Raw genomic sequence first — 21,202 nt, 5'->3', positions numbered from 1 at the left:
GAATTAGTGTTTGGCAACTGGGAGATCAAGCGGACTAAGCAAAGTTGTAACCGGGAGGTCAGTTGGTCCAGGCGTACTGAGCAAAGGTGTGAACCTGATAAGTAAGGTTGCCAAAGCTGAAAGGATGGGATGATTGAGGAACAGAGTTGGGAGAGAGAGTGAGGAACATAAATAAGATGTGTGGATTACAAGGCATAGCACAAGAGCACAACATTATTCTCAAGAGTCGAGAGAGTCAAGAATGTTAAATTATGATATGTAACGTCAAAGGAACAATTAAATTCTTACTTGCAGCAGCTTAACAGGCCTGTAAACACAATACACACAGATAATATATAACACACAAAAATTCAATTGTATTAATCTGATTTTAATAAATAATAGCGCTCATCAACGACTGAGGGAATGGGTGACGTTTCAGACAAAAGGGTCTCAATCTGAAACATCATCTATTCCTTCTATCCAGAGATGCTGCTTGTCCTGCTGAGTTACTCCAGCATTTTGTGTCTATCTTCAGTGTAAACCAAAGTTGCAGTTTCTTCCTACACATCAGTGACTGTTCTAGGTGGGAACCATGGGACTGATAAAAAAAACCCTCAAAGATTTGATCTTGATTTTTCAATTGCAGGTAAAGGGCAAATTGAATATCGCTCAAGCTGGGACGCATGACAGGCCGTTTGGAAACGAGAATTCATCACAACAACCTCAGAGAGAGAAAATAGTAACTTATTTTCAAAATTCACGTCTCAAACATAAGATGGCCAGTGGGCTCAGCAGCAAGAGAAGAGGCATTTATTAAAAAGAAAATCACCAATGACTATTACTGGATCTTGTCGCGAGGGAGTTTGTGTAGATTGAACAAACAGGAAGAGTAGTTGGGTGAGATAGGAGGAGTGTGAGTTAGCTCCGAGCCCCAGTTTTGCAATTAGTCTTTTATTAGAAGTAGCAAGTCACCAATAGATAGTCACATTTGCCACCACTGAAATAAATGTGGGAATTTTTAAATAGACACATGATAGAGAGTGTACTATAATTATAATTCGTTCAGTAGTCCACCAGGTAATTTCCTTAATACATCCATTAGTCCTTTAACTTAATTTGTTTATCAAATGTTAATATAATGCACGAGGGTTTCCATAGGAAGAAGTTAATACAATCGGATATTGACCATGTATTGATACTGTCAATGAAGCTCAAATTTAATGCAGCATTTTAAAATCTTACATATTCTGTACGGTGAAAAAGAATGGAATGGAAAACAGAAGTCTTTGTGCTACTATTCAAATGGCACTGCAGATATAGTGGGGAGCTGATGTAGGAATTATATTCTGCTGGCTTTTGAGGTGTTAATGTAATGGGACAGTCAAGTGGCAGAATCACATAATGGCTGTGGTGTGGAAGGAAGTCTTTTGCCCCATTGAGTCCATACTGTCTTTCTATAAGGACAATACCACTCTGCGTTCCCTCACCATCCACCTGCAAACATTTTCCTGACCATTGCTTCTCCACTTCACATTTGAATGATCCTAGTTCCCAGCAAATGGTGACACAGGTGGATGGGTTCATGACAAGGTGCTTCACTCGCTTGCTTTCATAGCCAGAGGTATCAGTCTCTTCTGAAACCACTGGAAAAGCATTTCAGAGCCTTACAATTCACAGTGTTAAAAGAAACCCTCAGGCCACTTCTGGTTCTTTTTTGCTATTCAGTTTTGTTCCTTGTTCTCGCTTCTGGATTCTTTTGTGGTCAGAACAGTTTCCACCGACTGCAACACAAAGAACTCAGAACCCAAGTCGTACCAGCTTCAAAGTCGTCTTGTTGAGTCTCATTGTCTGTAATTCATTTTCACCTCAGCCTCCAGAACAAATCTCACCCTATCCATCCTCTTCCTGTAACTAAAGCCCTCCATTCCAGGCAACATCTCAGCCACGTTTTCTCCACTCTTTGTAACGTTACTACAGTGTGGAGATCAGAACCAAGCACAACTTTCCTGGTGTGGCCTAACCAAAGTCTTGTACAACTGCAATATGATGTTCCACATTTTATACTCAATACCCCTGAAAAACAAGTAATCAAAGCATCTTTTCATGATCCTATCTCATGATCTCATGGAGCTTAACATCGAAGATGGTTCAAAAGCCATGCGACTCTTTGCATGCTGGTCCCAGACGTAAATCTGAAATCATTCATTCCAATCACTCCACTATTTTAAATCATTATCCCAGCAGTAGCACTAAATGTTATCCCATGTTTAGCTTAGTTTAGAGATACAGCGCAGATACTTAGTTCGCACTGACCAGTGATCCCCGCACATTAACACAAGCCTACACACACTAGGGACAATTTACACTTATACCAAGTATACAAACCCAAGCCAATTAACCTACAAACCTGTACGTCCTTAGAGTGTGGGAGAAAACCGAAGATTTTGGAGAAAACCCACGCGGTCACAGGGAGAAGGTACAAACTGTGTACGGACAGCAACTCTACCGCTGTGCCACCGTGCTACCCACATCTGTATCTGGACACTGTAATAATCATGTATAGTATTTTCGCTGACCAGATAGCATGCAACAGGAACAAATGCTTTTCACACTACCTCGGTCGACATGACAATAATAAACTAAACTAAAGAACTAAACCTTGAAGCTGCACTCCACTGTCCCTTGCACAAATGGCAGGTATACTTCTTATGTTCCCTGCCATTTATTCTATATGTCCAGCCAATTCATCACACTCCGGATGAAGAAAGTTTTTTACACCTTGGTCATAAATGGCTGATATCATAATCCTTTCAAACACGTGAATGAATTTTTCAATCAAATCAGTAAACATAGAAACATAGAAACATAGAAATTAGGTGCAGGAGTAGGCCATTCGGCCCTTCGAGCCTGCACCGCCATTCAATATGATCATGGCTGATCATCCAACTCAGTATCCCGTACCTGCCTTCTCTCCATACCCCCGATCCCTTAGCCACAAGGGCCACATCTAACTCACTCTTAAATATAGCCAATGAACTGGCCTCGACTACCCTCTGCGGCAGAGAGTTCCAGAGATTCACCACTCTCTGTGTGAAAAAAGTTCTTCTCATCTCGGTTTTACAGGATTTCCCCCTTATCCTTAAGCTGTGACCCCTTGTCCTGGACTTCCCCAACATCGTGAACAATCTTCCTGCATCTAGCCTGTCCAACCCCTTAAGAATTTTATAAGTTTCTATAAGATCCCCTCTCAATCGCCTAAATTCTAGAGATTATAAACCAAGTCTATCCAGTCTTCCTTCATAAGACAGTCCTGACATCCCAGGAATCAGTCTGGTGAACCGTCTCTGCACTCCCTCTATGGCAATAATGTCCTTCCTCAGATTTGGAGACCAAAACTGTACGCAATACTCCAGGTGTGGTCTCACCAAGACCCTGTACAACTGCAGTAGAACCTCCCTGCTCCTATACTCAAATCATTTTGCTATGAAGTTCTTTTGCTATGAAGTTCTTATTCTTCTAAGCTCTTTAGTGTTATCTTTCTTTCTGCTGACTGGTTAGCACGCAACAAAAGCTTTTCACTGTACTTCGGTACATGTGACAATAAACTAAACTGTAACTGTAACTGTAGTAGAAGCCCAGCCTGTTTAATCCTTCTTCATGCTAAAGGTCTAGGGTCCTGACGTACCATCGACCTCTTTGGAGACGTTTGGACTACCTTTAATCGGACTTTACAGGATTTTTTCCTGTACTAATCCTGATTCCCTTTATCTTGTATCTGCACACTGTGGACGACTAGATTGTAATCATGTATAGTCTTTCCACTGGATAACACGCAACAAACCGGCAGAGTTGCCCGGCGGTGGAGCTGTTGACTCACAGAACCAGAGATCCTGGTCAGGTTTGATTCTAACCTCGGGTGCTGTCTGCACAGAGTTTGTACATTCTCCCTGTGATCAAGTCGTTTCCTCGGGGTGCTCCGGTTTCCTCCCAAGTGCCAAAGACGTGCGGGTTTGTAGGTTACTTGGCTTCTGTAAATTGTCCTTAGTGTGTAGGATAAAACAAATGTACGGGCGATTACTGGTCGGCATAGACTCGGTGGGCTGAAGGGCTTGTTTCTGCTCTGTATCTCTAAAACTAAACTAAAACTAAAAAAAGCTTTTCGCTGTACCTTGATACATGTGACAAGAAGCAACACTGATCAACAAACTAGCCTTTGTTGCACTCCCTCGACAACATTCATGGTCGAGACATCAGGTCTTTATGCACCAGTGCACCCTTACCAGAGTCCTAATTAAATGCAGTAAGACGTTTTTTAGTTCTAGCTTTAGAGATTCAGCGCGGAAAAAGGCCCTTCGTCCCACAGAGTCCGCACCGACCAGTGATTCCCACACATTAACACTATCCCACACTAGGGCCAATTTTTTTTTACATTTATACCAAGACAATTAACCTACAAACCAATATGTCTTTTGAGTGTGGGAGGAAACCGGTTATCGGAGAAAACCCACACAGGTCACGGGGAGAACGTAAAAACTCCGTACAGACAAGCACCCGTAGCCTGGATCGAACCCGGGTCTCTGACGCTTTAAGCGCTGTAAGGCAGCAACTCCACCACTGCGCCACCATGCCGTACACATCTTTTCTCTTGAATCCTCTGGCAATACGCACCAACATACCATTTGCCTTCTTAATTGCTTACTGTACCTGCAGGTTAACTTTCCGTGTTCAAGATCTTCTATGAAATGGATGACCTCTCATTGTATCAGATCATATTAAATCAGATACTGTACATCCACCTATTGACAGGAACACTAGCAGCACATACTAGTCACAACTCCAAATGTGAAAATGGTCCATTTATTCCTGTTTACTGTTTTGCTAATCAAATTTCAGAAGGATTTAGATAGTCATATGAACAGGCAGGGAGGGAATAGAGGGATTAGGACAGGATGTGGGCAGATGAGATGAGTTTAATTTGGCATCAAGTAAACAGAATGGGCTGAATGGCCTATTTTTGTGGTGTATTTAATGTGTTATATGTTCTCCTTCTATGTTCTAAATTCACCTTGTGTATTACCCCAGTCCCATGTACTTGATCCTTGTTTTAATAACTTGAGTTTCTCCTACGGTTCATGTTGAATTAATATGAGGAAGCACAGTAAATTGACGACTGACGTCTTGCACTGAGTGCCTCATTCCACCGAATTTGTGAAGAGGGACTGGAATATCACATGTGAATCAATGTCTGTTGGCAGTCTCCTCCTGCGACCATGTGGCCGGGAATTCCCTGCCTTACGATATTGAGGCAGCCACCATTGTGAGTGAAACGACTGTCACTTCTCAGTGAATTTACAGGCCAAGTGTCACCCTACATTTATGATGTTGGTTACTCCAGTCACTCTGCATTGTGGAAAATAATCGGGCTACATAAATCCATAGGTTTATAAGGCACTGGAGCAGAATTAGGCCATTCGGCCCATTGAGTCTACTCCACCATTCAATATTGCCTGATTTATCCCTTTCAACCCCATTGCCCTGCCTTCTCAACATAACCTCTCACACCTTACTAATCAAGAACATGTCAAAAATACTTAAAGACTTGGCTTCCACAACCATCTGTGGCAGTGAATTCCATAGATTCACCATCCACTGACTAAAGATATTCCTCCTCATCTCCTTTCTGAAAATAGGTCAGTTTATTGTGAGGCTATGCCCTCTGGTCCTAGACTCTCCCACTAGTGGAAACATCCTCTCCACATCCACTGTAACCAGCCACTTTCATTATCCGGTAAGTTTCAATGAGGTCCCCTCCTCGTCCTTCTAAACTCCAGCGAGTACAGGCCCAGGGCCGTCAAACGTTCATCATTGGTTAACCCAATCACCCTCAGGATCATTCTCGTGTTGGGTTCCTTACTTTTCTTTAATCGTGGGCAATCGCAATAGCAGGTAACTCAACGCCGTCTCCACGTGTTCCCCCAGGGGACTTCCTGCGCTACACGAAATACGTCCCCAATACAACAATTGCAGGTGGGAATTAAAATTAATGCGGGGAGTGGCTGACTTACCAAAATATTATACAATCATTATAATATAATTAGTAGTCAATTAATAATAACTATAGCAATAAAAAATCTATAGTATTATTATAAACCTTACAAAAGTAAAAGCAATACAATAAGAAAAGATTACACAAGTATTACGACTCGCAGAATTAGTGTATGGTTGGTTAACTTGGTAAATACACCTGCTCTAAACATATATTGTAGTTCAAAATATTAACAAACAACGGGAAGGAAGAATGGATTGTAGATAAATATGTGGGAGCTATGTCGATAGATACGTGACTGACATACACACAGCTGAAAGGCATTATGATTTAAAGATAAGAGCTGGAATGCTCAAGAACCAAAGGACATAGGTTTAAGGGGAAGGGGAGGGGAGGGGAAAGAAGAAGATTCAATAGGAACCTATTTCCACGCAAAGGATGGTAGGTGTGTGGAACAAGCTGCCGGAGGGGGTAGTTGAGGCTGGGATAATCGCTACATTGAAGAAACATTTAGCCAGGTACATGGATAAGACAGATTTAGAGGGATATGGGCCAAATGCAGGCAGGTGGGACTAGTGTAGAAACTGTCCCTGAATTTGGAATTATGTCTACATCCAAGCTTTTTTCAATTAAGAAACTAATGGCATGTTTAATAGTAAAGAGGAAATATTTAATAGGATGCTAAGTGGCAACTTTATCACTCAGAGGGTTGTAGGTATACGGAATGATCTGCCACAGGAGGTAGTTACAGCAGAAAATACAACAACAGTTAAAAGACAGGATAGGTACATGGATAGAAAAGGTTTAGAGGGATATGGACCAAATGCGTGCAGGTGGGACAAGTGTAGATGGAGCAACTTGGGTGGCATGGGCGAGCTGGGCTGGAAGGCCTGCTTCTGTGCTCTATGTCTCTGTGTAGCATTAATAGAAATAACTCATCTGATGTTTACGTAAAATGCAAATTGCATTTTTACACCAGTAATGTGAGAGAGGATGGGTCCAATGTGGGAGAGAGTGTTTAAGAGAGAGAGAGAGAGGGAAAGCAAAGGTTTGGTTGATTCATTCCTGGGATGTGGTTACCTCTGGAAATGTCGGCATGTTATGTCCAACTGCAATTATTCTCCAACTGCAGCCTAATTACGATCCAGTATTGCCGCCACGACAATGGTCCTTTAAGGCCAAGTTAAGACTTTACAATTTTAAGAACTTTGAAACTCGAAGGTTATAAGATGGTTCCAGAAATGTGGTGACTACTGTTACACTGTTGTACTGGTGTATAATTGTGCTTATGTATAGCAATATTACACTGACTTGTGTGCAAAAACTGTACCTAGGTACCTATGTGACAATAAAGTATATTGAGTTCTTGAGTTCTATAAAGAATGAATTCTTGTTGCAGCGTCCACTGGAAAGTTGTTTTACTCGCTAGAATTTAGAAGATTGAGGGGAGATCTTATAGAAACTTACAAAATTCTTAAGGGGTTGGACAAACTAGATGCAGGAAGATTGTTCCCGATGTTGGGGAAGTCCAGAACAAGGGGTCGCAGTTTAAGGATAAGGGGGAAATCTTTTTAGGACCGAGATGAGAAAAACATTTTTCACACAGAGAGTGGTGAATCTGTGGAATTCTCTGCCACAGAAAGATAGTTGAGGCCAGTTCATTGGCTATATTTAAGAGGGAGTTAGATGTGGCCCTTGTGGCTAAAGGGATCAGGGGGTATGGAGAGAGGGCAGGTACAGGATACTGATTTGGATGATCAGCCATGATCATATTGAATGGCGGTGCAGGCTCGAAGGGCCGAATGGCCTACTCCTGCACCTATTTTCTATGTTTCTATGTTTCTATGTTTACCTGATGCCTGTGTATAATATGGTCATTGCAAATTGGCTATGTTGTCTAGGAACCATCTAATACTGATTCTAAAGGAAATACGAATCAGGCATTTTCTATAAATGAAAATGTATCTGTCAGATCAATTTCCATGCATGAGCAATAAGTTGAGAAACTATACGTGGAATTGTAACAAGTGCAGACACTGCAGAACGGAAAAAAAACTTGTGCTGAACCTGTGAACAGCAGTTTCATTAATTGAGTTCTGTTTGAAAAGTCTGACCTATGGAGATTAATCGTTTTAATATTTTTATTATTTTATACAATTTTTTATAACAAAACAGAACAAAACAAACAACAACAACAACAAAAAAATAAAATAAAAACTGAAAAAGACAACAGGAAAAAAAAAGGAAGGAAAAACAAATAATTATAATTTAAAAAAAAAACAAAAAAAAAACAAATCCGCCAGATATAACAGTATTGGTACAATCCACATGGTGCTACACAGTCATGCATTGCAAAAGCAGAAGTAAAGGTCACAGGACTACATCACTGCATTGATAAATGGTCCCCAAACACTTACAAAGTTGTTTGGTACCTTGGAGTTGTAGAAGCGTATCCTTTCCATTTGTATGATTATTATCATTTCATTGAGCCATTTTTCGAAGCAGGGGGGTGTAGATGATTTCCAGTCTGTTAGGATCATTTTCTTGGCTGCCACCATACCAAGCATCAGTGCTTGTTGTTCTTCAGACGTGAAGTACAAAGCAGTCTCTGAGCATCCAAAAAGTGCCAGTTCTGGATCAGGGAGAATATCTTTTCCATAGACCCCAGAAAACCACTTAAATATTTTAGACCAGTATATTTGTATATGAGGACAGAGCCAGAAAATATGTGTTAAAGAACCATCTGCACTTTTGCATCTGTCACATAATGGAGAAATAGCAGGGTAGATTCGATGTAATTTGGTCTTTGAGTAATGGAGTCTGTGGATGACTTTAAACTGAATCAGTTTATACCTGACATTGATCGAACAAGTTTGGATTCTGGTCAGACCTTCATGGAGATTAATAACATACCATATTATCTTCAAATGAGATTGACTGAGAACGTTAAACCCAAAATTGCACTGCAAATCACCTTTAAAAATTGTGGAATAAAGGAATAGAACTCACCTTCTTTGGCTGGGAGACGGGGTGACTGGTCAGAATGAGATGATGTGGAATAGCTGAGCGGAGAACTACCTGTGGAAGGAGATGGACCAGTTAGTTGATGAGTCGACAAACATCCAACTAAGTACAAGTTTATTACGACAACTTTCTGTACATTTCCAGAGCCATTCTGGGTGCAGGAAGCAACGGTTTACAAGTTTTACAGAAAATGTCTATATTTCCTAGGCAGCTTACAACACAACGGTGGGAGTGTTGATATCTCTAACTTCAAGTAACTCCTGCATTCCCTCTCACCCTCCCGCCCCCACCTGGTGGTTCCACTGTTCGCATCCCTGTATCCCTTGCCCATCACCGCTTCCCCAGCCCAGTATGGGCCATTATGGGCTCCACCCTTCCTTGGACACCTATTGCCGACCCTGATTTGTTCTGGCCTTTCCCTACCTCCAGTCCGCCACCCACATTTTCACTGAAGATGGGTTCCGACCCGAAATATCACCCATCCTTTTTCTCCAGAGAAGCCTGCTTCAATACGATTTTGGCCCCAACTCCACAATCGAGCCTATTCTTCATACCCTCTGACGTCCCTCTGCAGAGGGTCCTTAGATTAAACAACGATTCTGTGCGTAAACTTTGGGAAACCTGAACTGGTTGTAAGATGGAAATGAACAAAGGCAGTGTATGGGACAGGACCACAGGAGCAGCGGTGATGGGAGAGCGAGTTGGCATGAGACGCCGGCCTCACTGGCAGAGAGTTTCTTTAGTTTTAGTGATACATAAATTCATTAGTGATAAGAACAGAATTAGGTCATTTGGCCCATCAAGTCTACTCCACCACTCAATCATGGCTGATCTCTCTTTCCTTCTCAACCCCATTCTCCTGCCTACTCCCCATAACCCGACACCCGCACTAATCAAGAATCTATCTATCTCCGCCTGAAAAAAAAATTCCATTAACTCTGCCACGAATGGAAACCTCCTCTCCACATCCACTCTATCCAGGCCTCTCAGTATTCTGTAAGTTTCAAGGAGGTCCCCCTTCATCCTTCTAAACTCCAGCGAGTACAGGCCCAGTGCCGACACACGCTCATCATATGTTAACCCACTCTTTCCAAGGATCATTCTTGTAAACCTCTGGAACGTCTCCAGAGCCAGCACACCCTTCCTCAGATATGGGGCCCAAAATTGCTCACAATACTCCAAATGCTGTCTGACCAGCGCCTTATAGAGCCTCAGCATTACATTCATGTCTTTGTATTCTAGTTCTCTCTGAATAAATGCTAGCATTGCATTTGCCTTCCTTGCTACCTGTTCGACCTTCAAATTAACTTTTTGGGAATCCTTAAGCAGCATTCCCAAGTCCCTTTGCACCTCCAATTTCTGGATTCTATTCCCATTTAGAAAATAGTCTATGCCTTTATTCCTACTACCAAAATGCATGACTCCACACTTTGCTACGCTGTATTCCATCTGCCACTACTCTGCCCACTCTTCCAATCTGGCCAAGTCTTCTGCAGAGTCCCTGCTTTCTCTACACCTATCTTCGCATCATCTGCAAACTTGGCCACAAAGCCTTCAACCCCCTCATCCAAATCATTGATATGCAACATGAGGAGTAGCACCCCAGCACCGAGCCCTGTGGAATTCCGCTAGTCACTGTGAGCCAACCAGAAAAAGCCCCCTTTATTGCCACTCTTTGTCTTCTGCCATCTAGCCAACCTGCTATCCATGCAGTACCTTCTCTTTGAAACCATGGACTCTCATCTTCTTTAGCAGCCTCACATGTGACACCTTATCAAAGGCTTTCTGATAATCTAGGTAAGCATCCATTGACTCTCCTTTGTCTGTCCTGCTATTTATTTCCTCAAATCATTCATACAGCATGGAAACAGGCCTTTCTGCCCCCTGAGTCTGCGACGACCAATGCTCACCTACCTTACACACTAGGGACAATTTACAGAAGCCAATTAACCTACAAACCCACACGTCTTTGGAGTGCAGGAGGAAATTAGAGCACCCAGAGAAAACGGGGAGAACATACAAACTCCACAAAGACAGCACAGTCAAAATCAAACTCAGGTGCTGTAAGGCAACAACTCTACCGTAGTGCCACTGTGCCACCCAATCTAGTGAACCTTTTCTGAACTGCCTCCTATGCAGATATATGCATCCTTATATAAAGAGACTAAAACTGTTGTGTGTTTTAGTCAACATTCTACGTATATAGTTGTAACAAGTCTTCAAACTTTATGCATCACTCCATTTCCAATAATGGCTGACATACTGTTTGTTTTCCAATGACTTGTTATGCCTGCGTGCTAATTTCCTGTGTTTCATACTCAAGGATACCAAGATCCATATACACAAGAACATTCTTAAATCCTGCTCCATTTTAAAAATATCCTGCTTTTCTGCACTTCCAGATCAAGAGATATCCTCACATTTCACTGCGTTGTACTTGATACTGAGGGTGAAGTGATGCTCCAAATCTTCCCGCTAATTCTCCTACCAATTGGCACGCGTTCTTGTCCTCTGCTGATAGGTATAGGTTCTCCTCATCCAATCTATCTACTGTACATACCTCAATTTTTTAGCCCTCAATTCATTTTACATAGAATATACAAGATAGAACTGGAACAGGCCTTTCGGCCCACAATGTCAATGACATTTTGGGTCTGTCCCTTTCTTCAGAACTGGCCCTTCCCGAAATGTCACCCATCCATTTTCTCCAGAGATGCGGCCTGGCCGCTGAGTTCCTTGTTTCTATCTTCTGTATATACACCAGCATATGCTGTTCTTTTCTACACCTACAAACCTGTACTTATTTAGCATGTTTGAGTAGTGAAGTGTACAAACTCTGCACAGACAGCACCCACAGTCAGGATCAAACCCGGGTCTCTGGCGCTGTAAGGCAGCAACTCTACCGCTGTGCCACCGTGCCGCCCCTTAAGACAGATGAGTGATTTTACCATTTCATCATTGTTGTTCACGATATGAATTTTATTTAGGTTATGTGGCTACAGTAGAATTTTGGTTTTCATTCCGTTTACTTGCAGACCAAATGAGGAGACTTTAGTGTGAGTAATCTCCGAAGTCCAGCATGGTGGCCTGGAGATGTGGGGCAGTGAGGAGAATTAGAAGGAGTGATTCTCCTGAAGAAGGTTCTTGACTGAAACGTCACTTATTCCTTTTCTCCAGAGACATTGTCTAACTCGCTGAGTTACCCCAGCATTTTGTGTCTACCTATGACATTAAAGGCTCAGAATGCAGCAGTGCAAGAAGATGTATGCTTCACTCAGTAACTCAACACTAACAATGGATTTTCCATTTGCTGTAACAGATTGTTTTAGGTTAGACACCCAGGAGATTTGGGAAACAACTTTGGGTCATGGAGCTAAATTCTTTCTTGTTCATCATCCAAACAGTCATACAGCATCTCTGGAGGAAATGAATAGTCAACATTTCAGTCAAGAATCTTCTTCAGGCTGAAGAAGCATCTCAACCCGAAACGTCACCTATCCCTATTCTCCGGATATGCTGCCTGACCCACTGAATTACTCCAGCACTTTGTGTCTTTTTTTTTGTAAACCAGCTTCTGCAGTTCTTTGTGTCTCTATCAGTCATATTTGCCTAGAAAGAGAGAGGATGAATTACACATCACAAGGCAATTTGGATCAAAATATGGAAAAAGAGTAACAAATAATGGGCGTAATTGTTCCTTTGTGCATCACTCTCTCTTTATGTCGTAGAGTGCCCACACCTGCCAACATGTGCCAGCTACACTAGTCCCACCTGCCCGCGTGTGGTCCATATCCCTCCAAATGTGTCCTATCTATGTGCCTGTCTAACTGTTTCGTAAACATTGGGATAGTCCCGGCCTTAACTATCTCCCCTGGCAGCTTGTTCCATACACCCACCACCATGAAAAAGTGACCCCCTCAGATTCCTATCAAATCTTTTCCCCTTCACCTTAAACCTATGTCCAACTTTCTACTTGTTCATTCCAGCCAGCATCAACCAGCTGTGAACAATTTCACACATTCAGAGCCATCTTTTGCAAATTTTGATGCGAGGTCAATTAATAGAAGTCTATAAAATTATGAGATTTTTTATATATAAATTGCCCTCTCTTTAAAATATTTACTATTTTATCTTCACATTCCTATATACAACCCATAGACTTTGCAGGTTATCCTGTCCAAGCACAAATAAACAGTATGAAGTTAAGTCGAATAAAAAACACAAAATGGGGTGAGTGAAACAAAAAGTGCTGGAGTAGCGCAGCAGATCAGGCAGCATCTGTGGAGGAAATGGATAGGTGAGGTTCTGGGTCAGGACCTATCTTCAGACTGATTGAAGAGCCAGAAAGGAGGATCCCATCCCAAAACATCGCCTACCTATTCCCTGCACGGATGCTGTGTGTAAGAAGCAACTGCAGATTCTGGTTTATCCGAAGATATACACAAAATGCTGGAGAAACTCAACTAAACTGGCAGCATCTCTGGAGAGAAGGAATGGGTGACATCTGAAGAAGGGTCTCGACCTGAAACGTCACCCATTCCTTCACTCCAGACATACTGCCTGTCCCACTGAGTTACTCCAGCATTTTGTGTCTATCCCTGCACAGATGCTGCCTGGCCCGCAGAGTTACTCCGGCACTTTCACTCAAGATTCCAGCACTTGCAGCTCCTTGCGTCTCCATAATGGTGTGAGTTGTGGAGGGAAGCATGAAGTGCCTAGCTAGAGGATGATCTACATGGAAAGATTAAATGTGCCCATTAATTGGTAAATACATTTGAGAGAAGGTGATGAACTGATGGGGGTGGAGACTGAAGGAATGAAGATTGCAAATGGCTCAGATCAGAAGTAACTGTAGCTGAGGAACCATGTGTTGACCAGATGAAATGAAGTGCTTTTAGCTCCACTACAGTGTCTCAAGATGGTGAGTTGTAAGTGTAAATGGAAAACTCAGTTGGAAAACTTCTGTTTTTAGTTTCAGTATAGAGTCTTTCGGCCCACCGAGTACGTTAGGTTAGTTTAGAGATACAGCGTGGAAATAGGCCCTTAGGCCCACCAAGTCTGCACCAACCAGCGAAATGTAAAATAACGGGAAATGTAAAATAGTAAAAATATAAAGCAATCACTTAAGTAATTAAGTTGTAGGAAGGAACTGCAGATGCTGGTTAAACCGACGATAGAAACATAGAAAATAGGTGCAGGAGTAGGCCATTCGGCCCTTCGAGCCTGCACCGCCATTCAGTATCCTGTATCTGCCTTCTCTCCATACCCCCTAATCCCTTTAGCCACAAGGGCCACATCTAACTCCCTGTTAAATATAGCCAATGAACTGGCCTCACTGCCTTATGTGGCAGAGAATTCCACAGATTCACCACTCTCTGTGTAAAAAATGATTTTCTCATCTCAGTCCTAAAAGACTTCCCCTTTATCCTTAAACTGTGACCCCTTGTTCTGGACTTCCCCAACATCGGGAATAATCTTCTGTAATAATAGCCTGTCGAACCCCTTAAGAATTTTGTACATTTTTTTAAGATCCCCCCTCAATCTTCTAAATTCTAGCGAGTACAAGCCGAGTCTATCCAGTCTTTCTTCATATGAATGTCCTGCTGGAATGCTGGAGTAAATCAACAGGACATGCATCATCTCTGGATAGAAGAAATAATTAAGTTGTTAGTCTTTATTAAGTACCAATAAATCAATAAATCTCTGGCCATGTGTACATAACATCACAGGAGGCCTTTATGCTCAATATAACCACATTAACTCCAACACCCCTTTCCTGATTACCCGTGCAAATCGACTTGAACTTTCCATTTCCAAAATACTTGTTTTATTTACTGAAAGTAACAACTTGCTGAGAACTTTATAGCCTTGTCAGAAATGCTTGCCACAAACGCTACTCCTACAAATTAATAACTACGTAGCTGGCAAACATGTGTCCTTGTCTTTGTATCTATCTTAAATTATTACATGTTTTAAACATGACTACTATATAAAATATGCTCCTTGTTGCAAATGTAATAAACTTATGATGAAGTGAGAAAATTACACAATGTGGTTTCAGATTATACCTGTGAGATTTGGAAATAGACCAAAAACAGCACCTGAGTCACCAACGACAAAGGCATTTGGCATGACAGAGGGGCAAATAAAGAGATTACTGTGAGACATGTTCAGTTTCAAGTGAAAATATGGTCCATTGCAGGAGTTGCCAGCAACTTATAGGGAAACAATACCTTTTGAGTGTGGTCTCTGTGTCAGAGAGCAGTAGGGAGGGTCTCACAGAATTCCCATCGGAGAGAGGAGGAGAACTTGTCCGACCGCATTTCAAGTATTGTGAACAATTTTCGGACTCATATCTGAGAAAGGATGTGCTGGCATTGGAGAGGGTCCAGAGGAGGTTATAGTCATATAGTGATTCGGTATGGAAAGCGGCCCAACTTGCCCACACCGGCCAACATGACCCAGCTACACTAGTTCCACCTTCTTGCATTTGGTCCATATCCCTTCAAACCGGTCCTATCCATGTACCTGTCTAACTGTGTCTTAAATGTTAGGATAATCCCAGCCTCAACTACCTCCTCTGGCAGTGTGTTCCTTACACCCACCACCCTTTGTGTGAAAAGGTTACCCCTCAGATTCCTATTAGGTTTACGAGAATTATCCTGGGGTTGACTGGGTTGCCATATGATGAGCATTTCATGGCACTGGACCTGTACTCACTGGAGTTTAGAAGGATGAGAGGGACCATTGACACTTTCCAAATAGTGAAAGACCTGGATAGAGTGGATGTGGATGTGGTCAAGTCAGTCAAGTCAAGTTTCCACTTGTGCAGTGAAATGAAAGTGGCTAGGCTCCGGAACAACAAAACGACCAAACTCAGAATAAAATAACACACATATGTATTTTACATTCGAAAGGAGACAGTTGGTGAGAAAGAGTCCGAATTGCCTCTGGGAAGAAACTTTAGTGCATGGCAACGGAGGCGTTTGGTGAAACAGTCTTTGGGGGTGGAAGAGGTCTAGTTCCCATGGATGGCGTATCTTTCGTGAGGAGGAATTTGTTTAGTCAGAGGGTGGTGAATCTTTGGAATTCGTTCCCATGGATGGCTGTGGAGACCAAGTCATTGGGTATTTTTAAGGCAGTGATTGACATATTCTTGAGCTAACAAACTTCTTCACAATAGGCATACCTTGAGGAAATGTTATAGTGGAGTAGTAATATGTGGAAACAAGGAACCAAAGGATGTCTAACCCTTTAAGAGGAATTGAGAAAACATTGAACAGCATTAATAGATCGTTGGCTGATATAATAAGCAGCAGCGAGACCTGTACAGCTTCTCAAACGTACTGTGCCATTCAGTGATTTCAGGTCTAGTTTGATTGTTGGCCTCAACTCTTTCTTTCTGATTCGCAAAATTCTTGTTTCTCTTAAACTCCAAAACTCTCAGCTTTGAATATATTCAATGGCTCAACATCCACAAGTACTGGAGCAAAAAGATTCCAAAGATTCACAAACCACAGGAGAAATTCCTTCCCATTCCAGACTGATGTAGGTGGCCTTTACCTAATGGTAGACACAAAATGCTGGAGTAACTCAGCGGGCCAGGCAGCATCTCTGGAGAGAAGGAATGGGTGACGTTTCGGGTCGAGACCCTTCATCAGACTGATGCCTTTACCTTATGTTAAAGAAGGAGGAGTTTGCACGTTCTCCCTGAGAACGTGGGTTTTCTCTGGGTGCTCCGGTTTCCTTCCACAGTCCATAGACGTGCAGTTTTGTAGGTTAATTGGCTTCAGCAAAAATTGTAAATTGTCTCTCATGTAATGGATAGAACTAGTGAACTGGGTGGTCGGTGGTCGGCGCAGGTTTGTTGGGTCGAAGGGTCTGTCTTTAGAGACTCAAAGTGCCTTGGGGTAACACAGCAGGTCACGCAGCATCTCTAGAGGACATTGACACGTGATGTTCCTGGTTGGGACCTTTCTTCAGACCGCTTGCAGCAGAAAGCTGGGAGTAGAGGAGAAGCAGAACAAAGTAGTGCAGGTGATAGATGAACACAGGTGAGATGGGTTTTGATCAGGTCAGAGATGAAAGCAGAAGGTGTGAGGCAGATGGATTGTGGAGGTGAAACCAGAGGAACATAGGAGGAGGAGGGGGAGAAATAATGTTAGTCCAGGTGGGAGAGGGAGAGGGAAGGGTGGGGGATTGTAAGAGGGGACCTGAAATTGGAGGATTCAATGTTCATACGATTGGGTTGCTGTTCCATCAGTTAATATACTTTGGTGAAAGGAAATTAAAAATGCTGAAGGTATGTTGTGTGATAGGCAGCATATTTGGAAAGCGAGTTAGTATTTCAGGCTGGTGATTTTTTTGAATGCATCTAAGTTTGGGGTGATCACAATGATAGAATTCGAGTGGCACGGATAACTAAAGTGTTTAAAGAGCACGCGATACAAGAGTAAGGAACAACTGTTCTGCAAAATATTTAATTTCGATAAGGTTATAATTTATGAGCATGCAGCCTCATAACTAGGGATGTCAGACCCTTTGAACCCATACGTTCCTGAAATAATACAACATGCTATCGGTCTTGACATAAGCACATGTGCAGAGAGGAAGCTGGTTCATCCCTCAGGAAAAACCATCAGGTTATTAAACACTGCAATCTCCAATATAGACACAAAATATTGGAGTGACTCAGCGGGACAGGCAGTATCTCTGGATAGAAGGAATGGGTGACATTCCGGGTCGAGCCCTGTTCTTCAGACTGAGAGTCAGGGGAAAAGGAGGCATGGAGATAAGGAAGTGTAAGGTGTGAAAACGAGACATCAAAGGGGATGTTGTTCTAAGAAAATGTAACAAAGATCATTGTTAGCTTGGAGAAGGTGACAACGAAGAATACAGAGATAACGTGTAATTAGGGGGACAGTGAGACTGGTCACAGAACGAGGAAGGGGGAGAGATGGTGCGAGAGGAAAAGCCAGGGTTACAGTACGTGAAGTTAGATAAGTCAATATTCATACCGCTGGGGTGTTACCTCCAACTAAGCTCCAAACTACATAAACTGGTTTTGTCTTTGCACTGTTATAGTTTGTTTGTTTGCATATCAGATTCAGATTCAGATTCAATTTTAATTGTCATTGTCAGTGTACAGTACAGAGACAACGAAATGCATTTAGCATCTCCCTGGAAGAGCGACATAGCAAATATATACCTGTTGCAAGTAAGAATTTCATTATTCCTTTTTGAGATAATATGATAACAACACTCTTGACTCTTAGCAGCAATACCAGAGTGATGGGAAAGGTGTCAGTCAGTGTGGTTCTGGGACCCTTTATGGAGAGCAGAAAAACAGAGGCGACCACACCTCACCTTGGTAACATCGCAGGCCGCTTGATATAGAATGTAGCTGTGACCCCATTCTGTTCTCCCTTCACCTCTCCTTGCTGGGAGCACACTTACACCTTGCCTTTGGTGCAGAGAATAGTGTCTGAACTCATTAACATGCATCTACAACGTAGAACAGCACAAGTCAAGAACAGGCCCTTTGGCCCATAATGTCTGTGCCGAACATAATGCCAAGATAAACAACAGTCATCTCCTCTGCCTGACATGATCTATATCCCTCCATTTGCTCCATTGCCAATCCAAAAGCCTCTCAAATGCCATTCTTGTTCTTTCAATGTATGGCTTTCTACATATAAGATGTTTCTGGAAAGACATGCAGTATTAGTGGGATTCCATTTTAGGACTCCGTTTATACCTCACGCTTCCTCGGCAAGGCCAGCAGCATAATCAAGGATGGGTCATGCCCTGGCCACTCCCTCTTCTCCCCTCTACCACCAGGCAAAAGGTATAGAAGTGTGAGAATGCATACCTCCAGATTCCAGAACAGTTTCTTCCCAACTGTTATCAGGCAACTGAATCATCCTACCACAACCAGAGAGCAGTGCTGAACTACTATCTACCTCTCTGGTGACCCTCGACTATCCTTCATCGGACTTTGTTGGCTTTACCTTGCACTAAACATTATTCCCTTATCATGATGATATACACAAAAAGCTGGAATAACTCAGCGGGACAGGCAGCATCTCTGGAGAAGGGGAATGGGTGATGTTTCGGGTCGAGACCCTTCTTCCTTATCATGCTGTAATGGGTCCGTTGTAAGCATGTGTTGTCTTTCCGTTGACTGGATAGCACGGAACAAAAGCTTTTCACTGTACACGTGACAATAAACTGAACTGAAACTGAAACTCAATCTATCGCTGAACAGCAACTCCTACCTTTATATCTTAACGAACATTTAAACCAATTCAACAGCTTACATGGTTGAAGTGCTAGTTTAACAGCCGTGACACTGTGCGATCGGTTAGAGCAGATCAAACTGCCAATCTTTGAAGCAGTCGCTCAAAATAGTTTGCAACATTTAACATGTTTGCAAAAAAAAAACGCGAGCCCAAAGTGCTGGAGTAACGTCTGGCTTTAGAGACGTAACGGAAACTTGGAAGAATGTGACTTTAAGAATCTATTTTTGACATTAAGCACTCCGCTGTTGATGGGCCGAGCCATTCATTAGTTTGTTCCAATTAATGCAAAACATATCGTGTAGGAAGGAACTTCAAATGCTGGTTTAAAGCGAAGATAGACACAAAAAGCTGGAGTAACTGAGCAGGATGGGCAGCATCCCTGGCGACGTTACTTCTTCAGACAGAGAGTCAGGGGAGAGGGAGACACAGAGATATGGAAGGGTAAGGTGTGAAAACGAGACATCAAAGGGAAGGTACTTCAAGGAAATTGTAGAATAGATCATTGTTAGCTATGGGAAGGTGACAACGAGGCATACAAGGATAAAATACAATCCGAGGAACAGTCAGATTGGTCAGAGAACTAGGATGGGGAGGAATGGAGAGAGAGGGAAAGCAAGGGTTACTTGAAGTTAGAGAAGTCCTGTCCAACGCCACACACAAACCCCACAGACTCAAACACCGGTGCACCGCTCACCAATGTCCGTCCACCCACAGGGTGGCGTAAAAGTACGTTCAAAACTAGGGGAAGCGATGGTCACTGTAGATGGTGAACCTTAGTGAGATGTTTTTCGAAGCCACAAGGCGTAGAGCACGGTAATCACCACTGACGTTTCCAAGTCTACGGACTGGTCAGAATTACACTCATAGAGTTAGCCGCCCAGAGAGGTCCAAAAATGCCAAACTGCTGTGGTTCCAAAACTCACATCCACAGACAGTTCCTTAAACTGATCTCCCAGTCCTGCAACAAACCTAACGTGTGGGAAGGAACCGCAGATGCTGGTTTAAACACAACATGCTGGAGTAATTCAGCGGGACGGGCGGCATCTCTGGAGAGAAGGCATGGGTGACATTTCAGACTGAAGAAGGGTCTCGACCCGAAACGTCACCCATTCCTTCTCTTCTGTCCCACCGAGTTACTCCAGTAATTTGTGCCTGTCCGGCAACAGACCTCGTGGGCCGAGCCATTTACGTCCTTCTCAATCATGTCCTTGTCTAAGCAAAGACGAGCTCACTTTACAGCGCATGATAAGGGTTGTCACCTCTTCACCGCTACACAAGACCATTGGAGTCACCATCAGAAGAAAATTCACCCACTTTCATTATTATCTGCAAATAATGGCATGCTGCAAAATGTCTGAACTACCTTAGATTAAAACGCTAGGATCAAAGAGCATCGGTATAAAACAAAACGGGCCCAGCAAGTCCAGAGCAGCGAGATTAATTCAGGTTAGCATGTCCACCCGCGTCGGCATTACATTCCAACATTAGCCCACGTATTAAGAGTCAAGTGTGTTTTATTGTCATATGTCCCAGACAGAACAATGACATACTTACTTGCAGCAGCACAACAGAATGCCGAAACATACTACACTGTAAGCAATATAATACATGGGAAAACAACTTTCTCTATATGTAAGGTAGACACTAAATGCTGGAGTAACTCAGCGGGGCAGGCAGCATCTCTGGAGAGGGTGACGTTACGGGTCGAGACCTGGAACATCACCCATTCCTTCTCTCCAGAGATGCTGCCTGACCGCTGAGTTACTCCAGCATTTAGTGTCTACCTTCGATTTAAACCAGCATCTGCAGTTCTTTCATATATAAATATGTAAATATATATATATATATA

The 21,202-nt window shown here is 42.7% G+C and overlaps 1 protein-coding gene across 6 annotated transcripts in view; it reads right to left on the bottom strand.

Moving 5' to 3' along the window:
• The window catches only part of fli1 (Fli-1 proto-oncogene, ETS transcription factor), a 71,529-nt gene that overhangs the window by 33,073 nt on the left and 17,254 nt on the right, over positions 1 to 21,202 (bottom strand). For all 6 annotated transcript variants that reach the window (XM_055660886.1, XM_055660887.1, XM_055660885.1 and 3 more), the window contains one exon: positions 9,038 to 9,106. In XM_055660886.1, coding sequence (XP_055516861.1) covers positions 9,038 to 9,106 — 69 coding nt within the window. The remainder of the gene's footprint in view (positions 1 to 9,037; positions 9,107 to 21,202) is intronic.

Source organism: Leucoraja erinacea, chromosome 32 (assembly GCF_028641065.1).
Source record: "Leucoraja erinacea ecotype New England chromosome 32, Leri_hhj_1, whole genome shotgun sequence".
NCBI classification, from domain to species: Eukaryota; Metazoa; Chordata; class Chondrichthyes; order Rajiformes; family Rajidae; genus Leucoraja; species Leucoraja erinaceus.
Note: the sequence above shows the minus strand (reverse complement) of the source record. Positions and strands in the feature narration are given on the sequence as shown.